The 13,125-nt window shown below is 39.5% G+C and overlaps 1 protein-coding gene across 7 annotated transcripts in view; it reads right to left on the bottom strand.

Moving 5' to 3' along the window:
* Positions 1-13,125, bottom strand: part of agrn (agrin) — a 242,049-nt gene that overhangs the window by 92,052 nt on the left and 136,872 nt on the right. For all 7 annotated transcript variants that reach the window (XM_081386438.1, XM_081386442.1, XM_081386436.1 and 4 more), the window contains one exon: positions 2,050-2,274. In XM_081386438.1, the coding sequence (XP_081242564.1) occupies positions 2,050-2,274 (225 nt within the window). The remainder of the gene's footprint in view (positions 1-2,049; positions 2,275-13,125) is intronic.

The raw sequence follows: 13,125 nt of genomic DNA, 5'->3' as shown, positions 1-13,125 counted from the left end.
TAAAACTCTGAAATGTCAGAGAGGGGGGGGGGGGGGGGGCGGTTGGAATAAGCTGAAAAAAGAATCTGACAGCTAGTCAGACAGTGTGGAAGAGAAATGTCATTAGGCATTCCAGGGTGGGAAGAGGGCTTTTCATGAACGGCACTCTGTCCCCATGACTCAAACTCTCCACTAACATGAAACAGTGAGGATTTAATCAAAGAAGAGCTCAAGAATCCAGACAGCTAGCATGGCGAGGTGTGACGTGCCGGGAGCTTTCAGCGGAATAATTGATCTGTTGAGTTTTTAACTCAAAATTCATCCACAACACTTTATAACAAGCATTCAAAATCTAACATCACACTGGGGGTAATGTAATAGAAGTAATGTGTTACATAATCACAGAACTTCTTTCAACTACTATAACAAGAAATGCATTACTTGTTAACTTAACTTAATGTAATTTAATGTAATGTAATGCAAATAATTAATTTAATACCATAATATCAAAGTTTCTTAAATGAGGGGCTTTGTAACTTTTTGAAATCTTTTCTTTTGGAATATGGAATAAAATGTTACGTACCATACATACATACATACACACATATTGTATATAAATAAACAAAAACAAAAACAAACAAACACTGAATTTAACATGGTTGTATGTATGTATATATATATATATATATATATATATATATATATATATATATATATATATATATATATATATTAGTGCTGCACGATTAATCGTATCGCAATCGCGATGTCAAGCCTACGCGATTATATGACGCAAAATGCTGCGATTTTATATTAAATAAACAAATTAGCACTGTTAACGCACTTATTAATGCAAATGCTTTTAAACCATTCATGAGCGATAAGACATAAAAGAACGAGCTGCCTGTGAATGTCCTCCTGACAGACACACACACACACACACACACACAGATAGACGCGCGCCAGTATCAAGTTCTCTTTAGCGGTAGAACGAACAACACACATGTATGCCAAAATGAACGTGCTGCCTGTGAATGTCCTGACTGTGACAGACAGAAAGACTCGCGCTAATATCGTTCGTGCGCACAAAACAGCATGACAGAATACAGTTCTCTTTCGAGCTTGAACGAACAATTACACACACAATTATGCCAAAATGTCTTTTTGTCGAGTGTCTTCATAAGAGAATTTTTGAGAATTTTTCAACTTCTGCCGCGAGCAACGCCAGTGAAGCGCCGCAGACGGAAGCGTCAGCCAATCAGGATCGCTCTATGCAAATACAGTAGCCAGGCGGCAGCCAATCACGTTCATCCTGTTCAAGAGCAGCAAACTGAGGATAAATTTGAGTTCCTGTCTAATTTCATTGGCTGACGCTGCTATGACCATGGCGTCAGTGCCAAACTTCAGCCACGCCTTCCGTCAAGCGTTGACGCTGACGCCCCGTGTGAACGTACCGGAGCGCGTGTGAGATCCGCGTCTCTGACAGCGGCTGGTCTTAAAGGGACAGTACAGAGTAGCCACTAATTATATCTGTCCTAAAGTTATTCTTTTTTTTTTTTTTTTACCCCTGACATGTATGGTTATATGTACTCTTGTATGTAAATTATGTTTTGTTCTTGTTAAAATGCACAAAAAAATATATAATAATAATCTGTCGCTAAAGTTAATCAAAGAACAAAGGGAACAGAGAAAAACACTCACTGCTCTTGACTAAATAACTTTTTTCTTTAGGCTGATTATCACTAATCTGTGTGTGCATTTATTTTCCTTGAGAACCAAGCAAGTTGACTCATGAAACCATTTGTTTATTATATCGCATATCGCAATCGTAATCGCAATATTGACCACAATTATCACAATATGACATTTTCCCCAAATCGTGCAGCCCTAATATATATATATATATATATATATATATATATATATATATATATATATATATATATATATATATATATATACATAAATATACATACATACACACATATACATATACATATATATATATATATATACATATATACATCCATATAGTCAGCTACTGACTATTTAAAGGCTTCACAGACTCACCACAGCGGCCTTGGTGATGCACACGGATGTTCTTCTGGGTGGCGCAAGCTTTCATGTGGAGCTCACATTCGCTTTGGTAGTCCAGGCCATCGCTGCCGCACACCATGTGCTTAGGGACGTTCTCACAACTCAGAGGACACATGCACTTGGCGGACAGACCATCTGATGACTGGATGCAGGTGCTGCCAAAGCTACAGGTCACCTCACTGCATGGGTCCTTCAGGGCTGAAAAACAAGAGATAGAGAAAATGCCTACATAAAATTTTATGCCATAATAGTGTGTTGCTACGTGGTCAAAAGAGTCCATCATCCTTAACTTTTATACAGTACGCTGATACCTATTCATACATCCAGTACAGTATGAATCAGAATGTGTTATGCGCCAACATTTTATATTTAATGTTGAGGTTTAGCAAGCAGTGCTTATTTCATGATGCACTTTTGGTTGTGTTCGAGCAATTGGCTAGCTTATGTTCATACTAAGTTCTGTTTAAGGTGGGAGTTCAAGAGTGAGCTCCAAACATCCACGCTATTACTGAGATAAAATTGGGTTAAAATAAGGAACTGCCTCCCAGCACCTCGGCACGGCTCAGACGTGCCCCGTGTCGATACAGATGGCAGAGTGAAGTGGCTTAACCAGGGCTGAAGAACAGCTCAGTACCCCAGACTTGAATATTTGGACACAGCTGGGTGAGTGTACAAACAAGTCACTCCAATTCACCACGGACCATTTCAAGCAAGCTTTGCATTCACAAAACATTCTCAATTGCTATGCTTCAGCGTACCCGTCCTTATGCTGGAGGGACATAATCAGCTTTTTTCCACTCTGAAAATAAGAAAGCCCTGTTTTTTTCTGCAAAAGACTTTGTCTATTTCTTATTAAACATTCCAACACTCAGGACTGAAGTTGAAGAAATGATTTACACAAAAATGAAATTTCTGTCATCATTTACTCATGTGGTTTCAAACTCGTCTGACCTCTGTGGAACACAAAAAGATCTTAAATCCTGGCCACTCTTTTTCATATAATGAAAGTGAATGAGAGCTGGGGCTGTCAAGAAGTATCATAAATACACAAACGTGCTGTTCACACAAAGAACAGCGTTCTGTCTTTTTACTAGTAAGATACCATTCACACATTAGTACCAAAATACAGACAAACTGTGTGATATCATTTATTACAAAATATCTTTAAATGCTAAGCTGTTTTCTTCATCCTCCTGGATTAAGAGAAGCACTTTAGCTTAAAAAAAAAAAAAAAAAAAAAAAGATGTCTGATTGACAGGTGTAAGGGGATGATCACACAGAACGCCGTTTTGCTATTAAAAACACGAGACGCATAATAGTTAGCCTACTATAGTAGGCTATTGCAGTTACTATAGTGCGCAATAACTCCAGAGCCAGTAAAAGCCAGTATCAAGCCAAGCCAGTATATGACATAAAAGTGGAAGTTTTAATTTGTAATCCACCAGGGTGATTTAACTGAAATTAGTACATTTCTATTTTTGATAATCATTTGATTATTATCATTATTATTTAGATGATACATATTCATGAGGCACTGACAAACACTGAGACGCTGAAGAGTGAACGGACCGTGTCACTTCAGAGGGGGCTAGTTTCATTTCCGACCGTCCCCACAAATGCTATCGGCTCTAAATCATTCTCACTATCTCCGTCCCTGTTTTCACCTCTCCCGTGCGTCATATCAGCCTACAGTCTCCGCCATCATTTGTGGGTTTTACTTTGTGTAAATCTGCTAAGAGAACCCACTTGTTTAATTAAAGGTTTCTGCCTCTCTCTAAGGACCACGCTCCAATTTTGCAGTGACACACACACACAAACCCACTCACACGCATGTGATAAACCTGGCAAGCGGCATCGTAAGGATGAGATCAGTGGCGCTTTTGTGTGTTGTATGATCAAAGTGTTCATTCTCTTTCCCTCCTCTCCCTCGCTAAAAAAAGACGACTGTGCCTCCCTCGTCTTTGCACGTCTGAACCTCGCACTTCATCAGCCTGGGCTCGCTAACTAACCAACCAGTCGTACTTCCAAAAAACTCATTGTGAATGTTTGTGTGGGGGAAGTGCTAATACACACTCAACATCCACACACAGGCAGCATTTTTACACTTTGTAGCAATGCTGAAGGAAAGATGAGCGATACAGTGCGGTACAAAAGTCTAGTACAGTGGTCCATAAGCATTTTGACTCAAGGCCCCTCTTTGACCAAGATCATATTTGAAGACCCAACATCTGCGCTGATATGTACAGTACCGGTCAGAAGTTTGGAAATATTACTATTTTTTGTTTTTGGAAAAGTATCTCATGCTCATCAAACCATTATTTTACATTGCAATATTACAGGGGTTTTTTTCTGTATTTTTTTATCAAATAAATGCAGGCTTGATGAGCATAAGAGACTTTTTTCAAATTCATTAAAAATAATAATGTTTTCAAACTTTTGACCAGTATTGTACACCTGGTACATCTATTGTAATACAATTAAATAGTCAAAATATGATCTCAGTTAAATGTACATCATTATTTATTCTTTATTAGAATGCTTGGAACTAAAAATATTATAAATATAAATAAAAATTATATAAAATATTATTAATAAAAAGAATCATCAAATTGATCCTTTTCACATTTCCAGGCTTCTCAGAAGCGGAAGTTGTCATAGCTGGGTAAACTTATTTAGCAGACAATGGAAACTACTTTATTTATTTATTTTGCATTCCTATGATCTCTAATTAGTTTTCCAAAAGTGAAAAAAAAAACTTTTTTTTTTTTCGCTTAACAGTTCTAATTTGTTTTGTTTTTCAGTCAAGAGACTGATTACAGTGGGCAGTAGAGAGAACGATGTCAAATTTGTGAAACACCCGCAGCTAGTTTTTTTTAAATGTAATGCCAAGGTAATATAACACAAAGTATAGTGTCATAAATGTACATGTACAGTAAAAAAAAAAAAAAAAAAAAACGAAAATATAAAAAACTGTAGAAATGCATCCTCACAGTCTATACATTATTAGAAAATATATTTTCAATAATTTTTTTTATTTAAATGTAAATAAAATGTTTTGCAAACGATTCATCCCTATCATGTTGCAAGTTGTGACCCCACTCTCGTCTATGCAGTATATATATATTTTCCCTAAAATAACAAACAAGTCTGTTCAGTATGACGGCCTTTAGACTGACTGACGCATTCTGGTACTTTCTTCATCTTCATAGTCATAACTAATGGCAACTGTGCTCTGACTCATTACTTCCACTTCAACAGATTGGCCTCCTCCCCAAAAGCCAAAACTCCAAGACATTTGATTTCATCAGTCTGATGAAAAGCAGTTCTTTAAATCAGCTCTGCTGCGTCTGTCAGAAAGTACACATTCAGAAAAGTCAGACAATCCGCATAAACAGCTTCCTTCTCAGTGGCGCTCTGTTTGTTTTGTGACAGCACGCAGAATTGCCTCCGCGAACCCATTAAATAACAGTCGGAGCTTTTCCACCTATTGTCGCTGAGAGTTGATGAGCATTGAGGAAAAGGATGAGCTGATTAAAATGCAAAAGGCCGCCCGGTATAAGGTGCGTATGCGGCTCTCCGCTGTGTTAGCACAGATAAGCTGCCCTCTCAGGCTGAGACAAGCAGGCAAATTGGCTGTTTGAATGTGACCAGCGTCGCAAACCGAAAGGCTACGAATCGCTGGGGTCGTCACGGAGATGAGTCGTTTCCTTCTTGTGCTTTAGTGCTCATTTTCAGGGATGGAAATACAGTATCCTGAAGAAAGAGCCGGAGCTTATAGTTACCCATTGATGAACTGGACATGTCTCTCACAGCCAATTAATTGCTCTTCTCCTGCTCTGAAGAGGTTAAGACAATGAGAAAAGAGAGGCAGGAATGAAGTAAGAAATAATAGGACCTACGACTGACTAATAAGTGGGAAAAAGGCATAAACGTATTGAGAGGAAGTGAAGACAGCAAGAGAAACCTCCACTGATCCGCCTCTCTGACAGTGCAGTGATAATGTGTTAGTGCTGGATGTATTAATGCTTAATGCGTGCAGGGAGCTGTCAGCGGCCGCTAACAGATCCTGACGGGATGGGTTCGATACAACCCGCCCTGCACTGCGAGCCCCGGGCGCGTATGTGTTAAGAAGGCTTTAGAGGAGCTTCGGGTGGTGCTGATTTGATCTCTTCGGTTCTTAAAGGAATATTATGGCTTCAACACAGGTTAACCACGGTCGACAGCATTTGGTGGCATAATGTTGAATAGCAAAGAATTATTTAAAATAATTTAACAAAAACAAGAATAAAACGCAAAATCAAGGTTACGATGAGGCACTTTTAGACCTTCATCTGTGCATGTTTATTTTTGTACATTTTTGATGTTGTAATTTAATAAAATATCAGAACTTGATCTTCCAATGAAATGACACGTCTCTCTTGTGACGTATGCCAGACTCACCCAATCATTTCGTCCGGATAAACTCCGCCTCTTACAATCGACCGCAAGCTCGCATTCAGATCTGCCTCCATCCAATCAACACTCGATAGACTAAACCAAATCCCCGCCCTACATTTTTCTTTCTTAATAATCCGTTTCAATTGGATGTACAGTAAATCACTATTTCAGTTTCTTCTCGACTTTAACTCTTCTGTTAAAACTTCCATGTTATTTGAGCTGTAAAGGGGTATAAATCTTTTCTTTTCTTTCTTTACAGCCAATTAAGGGTTTTAGGATATATGCAGTTTGGTTGTCATTGCAATAAAATTATAAAATTGTATGTAACTACACAGAAAAGTGATTTTTACAAGACACACTACAATCATGCCAACATGTATATCGTTTACATCTTGTGGCGATGCTATTGAAACAGTGAGTATTTTAATGTTTACAGATTGGCCCCATTTACTTCCATTGTTCCTCAATGTAACCTTAAAGGAGAACTGCAGTCAATTTTAACATTGAGCTTATTTTTTTGTAAATTTGGCATGTTGTCAGTACAGAGAACAACGACAAAAATCGGTGTTGCCTACACCGTGTTATCCTCTTTTTAAAATTTGCACCCTGTTGACTTCAATGGGGCAAGTTTTAATCCTGCTTTTAGCCTTTTAACATCCTTGATGTGTCATTACAAGTGCCCAGCCATGTTGAGTGATACCTTCAGAGTGAACACGGTGAATCTGACTGCAGTAGATGTGAAAGATATGAATAAAAATGAAGTTAATTCAGCCAGCGCTCATACCTGTATTTACATCCTGTTTTCAGTTTAAGTCCACAGTAGTCGATTGTCGAGTTCACGCACGTGATCATAGGTAACTAAGCAACAGTGGAGAACTTGACAATCGACTACTGTGGACTTCGACCGAAAACAGGATGTAAATACAGGTATGAGCGCTGGCTGAATTAACTTCATTTTTATTAATATCTTTCACATCTACTGCAGTCAGATTCACCCGTGATCACTCTGAAGGAATCACTCACATTAGCTGGGCACTTGTAATGACACATCAAGGATGTTAAGAGGCTAAAAGCAGGTTTAAAACTTGCCCCATTGAAGTCAACAGGGTGCAAATTTAAAAAAGAGGATAACACGGTGTAGGCAACACCGATTTTTGTCGTTGTTCTCTGTACTGACAGCACTCCAAATTTACAATTTTTTTTTAAAATTGACCGGAGTTCTCCTATAATTTTAGCTTCTTTTTAATAAACCTTTGTCGTAATCAACATTATGCCACAAATGCTGATCTTACCTTGTACTGAACCCAGAATAACAAGGCCTACAAAGCCTTGAAAAAACTATTCGTTAATATCCCCAAGTGTTCAAATTTTTCACAATCTTTGCTGCTATGCTGGAAACTGGAGATGAGCCAAGAAATAAAGCTGAACATCCACAGATGACCTCCAAACCCAGTGTCCCACCCTCTGCTTTTGTCATCCCTCACACGGCGAGATGATTTGTTCTTTTGATGTATTTCTTCAAAGGGCTTATTTGACTGCAGCTGTCTTCTTCCTTTGCATGCCTCAGTGTTGCCCTTGGATAAAGAAAATTAGGCACAAAAATGGATAATACACATCTTTTTGTGGTTGGACTCAAAGGCCAGGCACTCCTGCTTCCCTGCGATAGCTCTCAGTGCGCGTGCACAATTCACGAGGTGAGCCCCCTCCTGACCTCGGGCCTGTGAAGTCAGAAATGTAACAACACAGGCAAGACCAACAGGACTATGTTAGCTCACGGGCTTAATATACTACCAAACATGTCTATCAGAGATGAGGTTTATCCCCTGTGAGCTTTAGTGAGCGCTAACCAGATGCAGTGCACTGAAAATGTCTTTTCAAGACTGGATTTAATTCAGGAGACGTGTGCTCAAAATGCAAAAGACAAATCTATGCATCCACAGGGCTGGAAAAAGATCACAATCAAGATGAATTCAATCATAATCCCTGCTTCTACAGACAAAAAAAAAAAAAAAAAAATGGTTTATATATGTTCAAAAGGTTTCATACAATCCTAGAAGTTGAAAATTAATTCATTCTGGAACAAAAAAATATAGCCAAAATACTAGGGTGGTCTGAAGAAATTGCTAAGTGGTGGTTGCTAGGGTGTTCTGAGTGCTTACTATGGTGTTCTGGTGGTTATTAGGATATTGTTAGGGTGTTCTCTGTAGTTGCTAGGGCATTGCTAGGTGCTTACTATGTGTTCTTGTGGATGGTATGGGAAGTTGCTAGAATGTGGAAATGGTTTATAGGGCATTGCTATGTGGTTCCTAAGGCCCTGATCACACCTAATGTGTTTTTTGCAGTGAGAGCCGCCTTTTTTCAATTGTTTTCCTATGGCAGTTAGCGCTCTGCGCGGTGTTTATGCGCCCCAGGCGCCTCGCGTTTTACCGCCTGCTGCGCCTCGCGTTTTTGCAGTTGAAAAAAAGGCAACTCCGAGCAGAAAAAGCGCCCGACGTCATCACATTTTTTTTCCTCTGTCCAATCGAATGAATGGAGAGGCGGGCCTTCCGTTGTGGTGATGAAAGCTACAGTTGCTTTGAACGCCTGGAGAGTGCGATGATGGAGGATAAACTTGTGGTGTTCTCACGGGTTACCAGGAGCTTAACAACTTCACAAACCGTAACTAACACAATGTTATAAATAAAGTTAATAAAAGGTTGATTTGACGTTTATTTGACTGACAGGACAGCTGTTTCGGTGGTTGCCTAGCAACATAAAAAAAACGCAGAGCACTGCTCGTTCTGTGTGATCGGGGCAGTGCTGTGGACCTCGCGTTTTCGAACCTAAAAAACACGTTAGGTGTGATCGGAGCCTAAGGTGTCATTTGGGTACTGCTAGGGTGTTCTCAGAAGTTGCTAGGGCACTGCTAGGGTGTTTTGAGTGGTTGCTTACAGGCCCAGGTCAAAAGAGCCCACTCCCAATGATATTGTCTTTAAATATAGCTCTAGTTCCTCCAACAACGCAAGTCTACGCAATTTTTGTTTCCTGCCTGTTGTATCAATTGCCAGGTGAAAATCTTAAGTCTTACTGCTTACAACAGTAACAGCACACCTCATCACTACAAGCTGAAAGCACAAACAAACATTCAGTCTAATACTTAATGTTACGATTAATTATTCACACAATTGCAAGGCTCAACCAGGCACTGCACTCCAATAGAAACAGGTCAACAGATTCAAAGCGGCTGCTCTGGGATTTCAAGAGGTCAAAGGTAAATGATAGTGGCCAAAGAAAGGTGCAGGAAACCTTATTTTAAAATGCCACATACAGCATACAAGTTCCTTCCCTACACTGCTCTCTGTTACTGCAGTACTCAAACATAATGACCAAGATGGAATTGTTTGTTTTGGCTAAAAGCAATATTCAAAAAAAAAAAAAAATGTTTTATTTTTTCTTGCAAACAAATTTTGAGTTCAATCAGCAGGCACATTTGACGCTAATCATTTTCTTTTCCTTCAAGCAAGCCCCTTCAAACACACACACATTTATCAGTTGGTATTCATGCGTTCTGCAAGTTGATAATATACAGTCTGTCGGGAGAGACTTGAATTAGATTTTCAAGTAGTTTAGCAGCTTTAAACAACAAAATTTGGATAGCAAAAAAGCATTAAAACAGCACATTTCTTTCTTTTTATCCATCCATCCGTCTATCTAATATCCATCCATCCATCCATCCATCCATCCATCCATCCATCCATCCATCCATCCATCCATCCATCCATCCATCCATCCATCCATCCATCCATCCATCCATCCATCCATCTATCTATCTATCTATCTATCTGCTCTCTACATCAACATGTAATAAATGAGAACAGTATTTTAAAGAAATCTCTCTCACACCGTCTGGCCTCTCCTGCACCTGTGTCCTCTGTGGAGACTGTAAGAGACATAAAGAGCTTCAGAGAGGGTTAGGTGAAGCATCTCTTTGTCACCAGAACCCCGCTGGCTGATGGGAAAAGCTGCTCTCTCCTGCATTAACCTGAGAGAGGTCGGGCAGACACCTCTGTGATTACCGCAAAGGGCCTTGAGTGGACACAGGCGGGTCTTTGTACTTGTGCAACGCTTGAATGTGCCAGCGCGTAAAGTGCCGTGTGTCTGCGTACGTGATTCATGAAAGGTCGTGGAAGAGAAGGACACCCTTGGAGGGAAATGCAATTATGGACAGAAATGAACTCATCTTGTTTATAATAATAATATGTAAAACAAAATCTTTTCTTTTGGAAGAGGACGAGAAAAAGAAAAGGAAAGGGGAAGGAAGAGGGCAAATATCAGCTTATTATCATTAAGACGATGGGAAGGGCAGTGGTTGTTCCGCTGGTGTGTGGCAGGGTGTTTGACTGTGTACTACACAAACAGAGGCTGAATGTAACAGTCAATAATCACTATCTGGCACAGCGAGCGCATGCGTTTAAGTCCCGGAGCGCATTCAAGCGCTGTTTTCAATGGTAAAATATAATCATACCCAATCAGTTGCGATTGTTTCTTTAAAATGTCTACTTTCAAAAGCACAGAATGTGTCCTGAAGCATACCGCTGCCATCAAATATCAATGGAGGCACATATAGACAAACTGTACAGACGTGGTAAATGCAGCGTAACATATATCATTTTTAACTCAAATTAGCTGTACAATAATCATCACTAACATTGGCCTTGATTCCAGAGGAATTTTTCCCATTCATTTCATCCATAAGAATTAAAAAAAAAAAATTAAATAAAGAGCCATGAAGATTATACCTAAAATGACATAATGACCAACCAGCTCTGAGGTGAATCTTAGTTTTGAAGCAAAACAGCATTTGAAAATCAGAGAAAATGCCAAGAGGACGTCTATTATGAGGCAATGAACTATGCAGTCCATGAAGCATTGTAAATTACGTAATAATAATAAAAAAAAATACATATTAGAATATAAATCTAATCTCTATTTATGGTTCATTACAAAACAGTAAAATATATACAATCATAAATATATACAATTAAATTTTCAAATGTCAGTCAATGGGAATTTTACTGCCGTGCTCTATGGGTACTAGGGGCATTACCATGAATGATCAGCCTGGCTCATGTATGTTAATTAGATGACATCAGGGAAGTAGCCACTTTAGGACCGCACAGATTACAATCAACCGATCAACAGCTGATGCAAATATAAGTCTAAAAGTGCAGTTTTATGCAGCTGCCTACATTTTTATTCCCTGCACTCTAGTCAAGCAAATGAAGCTTTTACAATACAGTTATTATCGGCCAAAAATTGGGCAGGGAACACTCAGAAATGTCTAAAAGTGGCAACATTTTTATAACGGTTACTAAGTCCCTGATTGTTACACTCAATACTCCACTCGAGTGCATTAGGGGTTAAAAATAACAATGCATTATTCAGGCCAGTCAAATGCATGAATACATGAATAAGTTGTAAAAAGCGTCTCCCATCTGGTATTAGAAGTGAGAGCGTGGAAAATGTGCCTTTTTAATGTGCCCGTCCTGCTGTAATCTGCCTTATCTCACTTCAACACTACATCCTCCCCCTTCGGAAGTGAACAGGATGACACAGAAAGAGAGACAGAGGAGGAGAGCAAGAGAAAGAGATTTGAATAAGAAGTATCCTCATTCTCCAGGGGATAAGCAGCAGAATGAAGCTCAATGATGGCACTGATCATATTCAAGTTGATGTCTGTGTGTTTTTGTGTGTGCTTATATAGGCTACGTTCACACTGCAGGCTGAAACGACCCAATTCCGATTTTTTTGCCCCTATGCGACCTGTATCTGATCTTTTCATGACAGTCTGAACGACACAGATCCGATCTTTTCAAATGCGACCCAGGCCACTTGGGTATGTGGTCCCAAATCCGATACATATCCGATCTTTTCAAATGCGACTTCAGTCTGAACGGCCAGGTCGCATGTATCCGACCCGCACGTCATTGATACGCGAAAAACGTCATAATTCTGCATTGAAGTAGTCGTCGGTTTGAAAACGGACTGCATATTCGTCGAGCTGAGGTAAATCTGCCGAACGGGTCGACCTCGACGAGCCCGTTAATTAAAAAAAAAAAAAAAAAAAAGCCCACGGCCGTTATGTTAACTTATTTGTGCTGAATCTGATATTAGATAGGTCAGCGGCTGCTGTCTGGCTCTTGTGTAACGGTCCCTGCGTGCGCTCGTGTGTGTGTGTGTGTGAGAGAGTGAGAGAATCACAGTTAGTTAAAGCAGAGATCGGGCTCTGGTTAAAGTTTAGCTACTTCCGCAAACAACAAGTGACGTCGTTGACCGTTGAGTACTCTTCTGCGCATGCTGGTCACTTCTGGGTCATTTCACGTTCACACAGGAGATCACAAAAGGTCGCATTTAATTAGAAATGTGAACGGCCTTGCAAAAAAATCGAATTTTTTCAAAAAATCGGAATTGAGCATTAAGCCCTGCAGTGTGAACGTAGCCATAGAGTGGCTGTGTGGAAGTGATGCTATAAGACAGGTCGCATTTGATATACTACATTTGGGCCAGATGAAACCCAACATGTGGGGTCCAAAAGTTTGAGATAAAAATACAATTTTGAATAGTTTAAATTGA

Source organism: Scardinius erythrophthalmus, assembly GCF_964197995.2.
Source record: "Scardinius erythrophthalmus genome assembly, chromosome: 15".
NCBI classification, from domain to species: domain Eukaryota; kingdom Metazoa; phylum Chordata; class Actinopteri; order Cypriniformes; family Leuciscidae; genus Scardinius; species Scardinius erythrophthalmus.
This window is presented reverse-complemented; position numbering and strand designations above follow the sequence as displayed.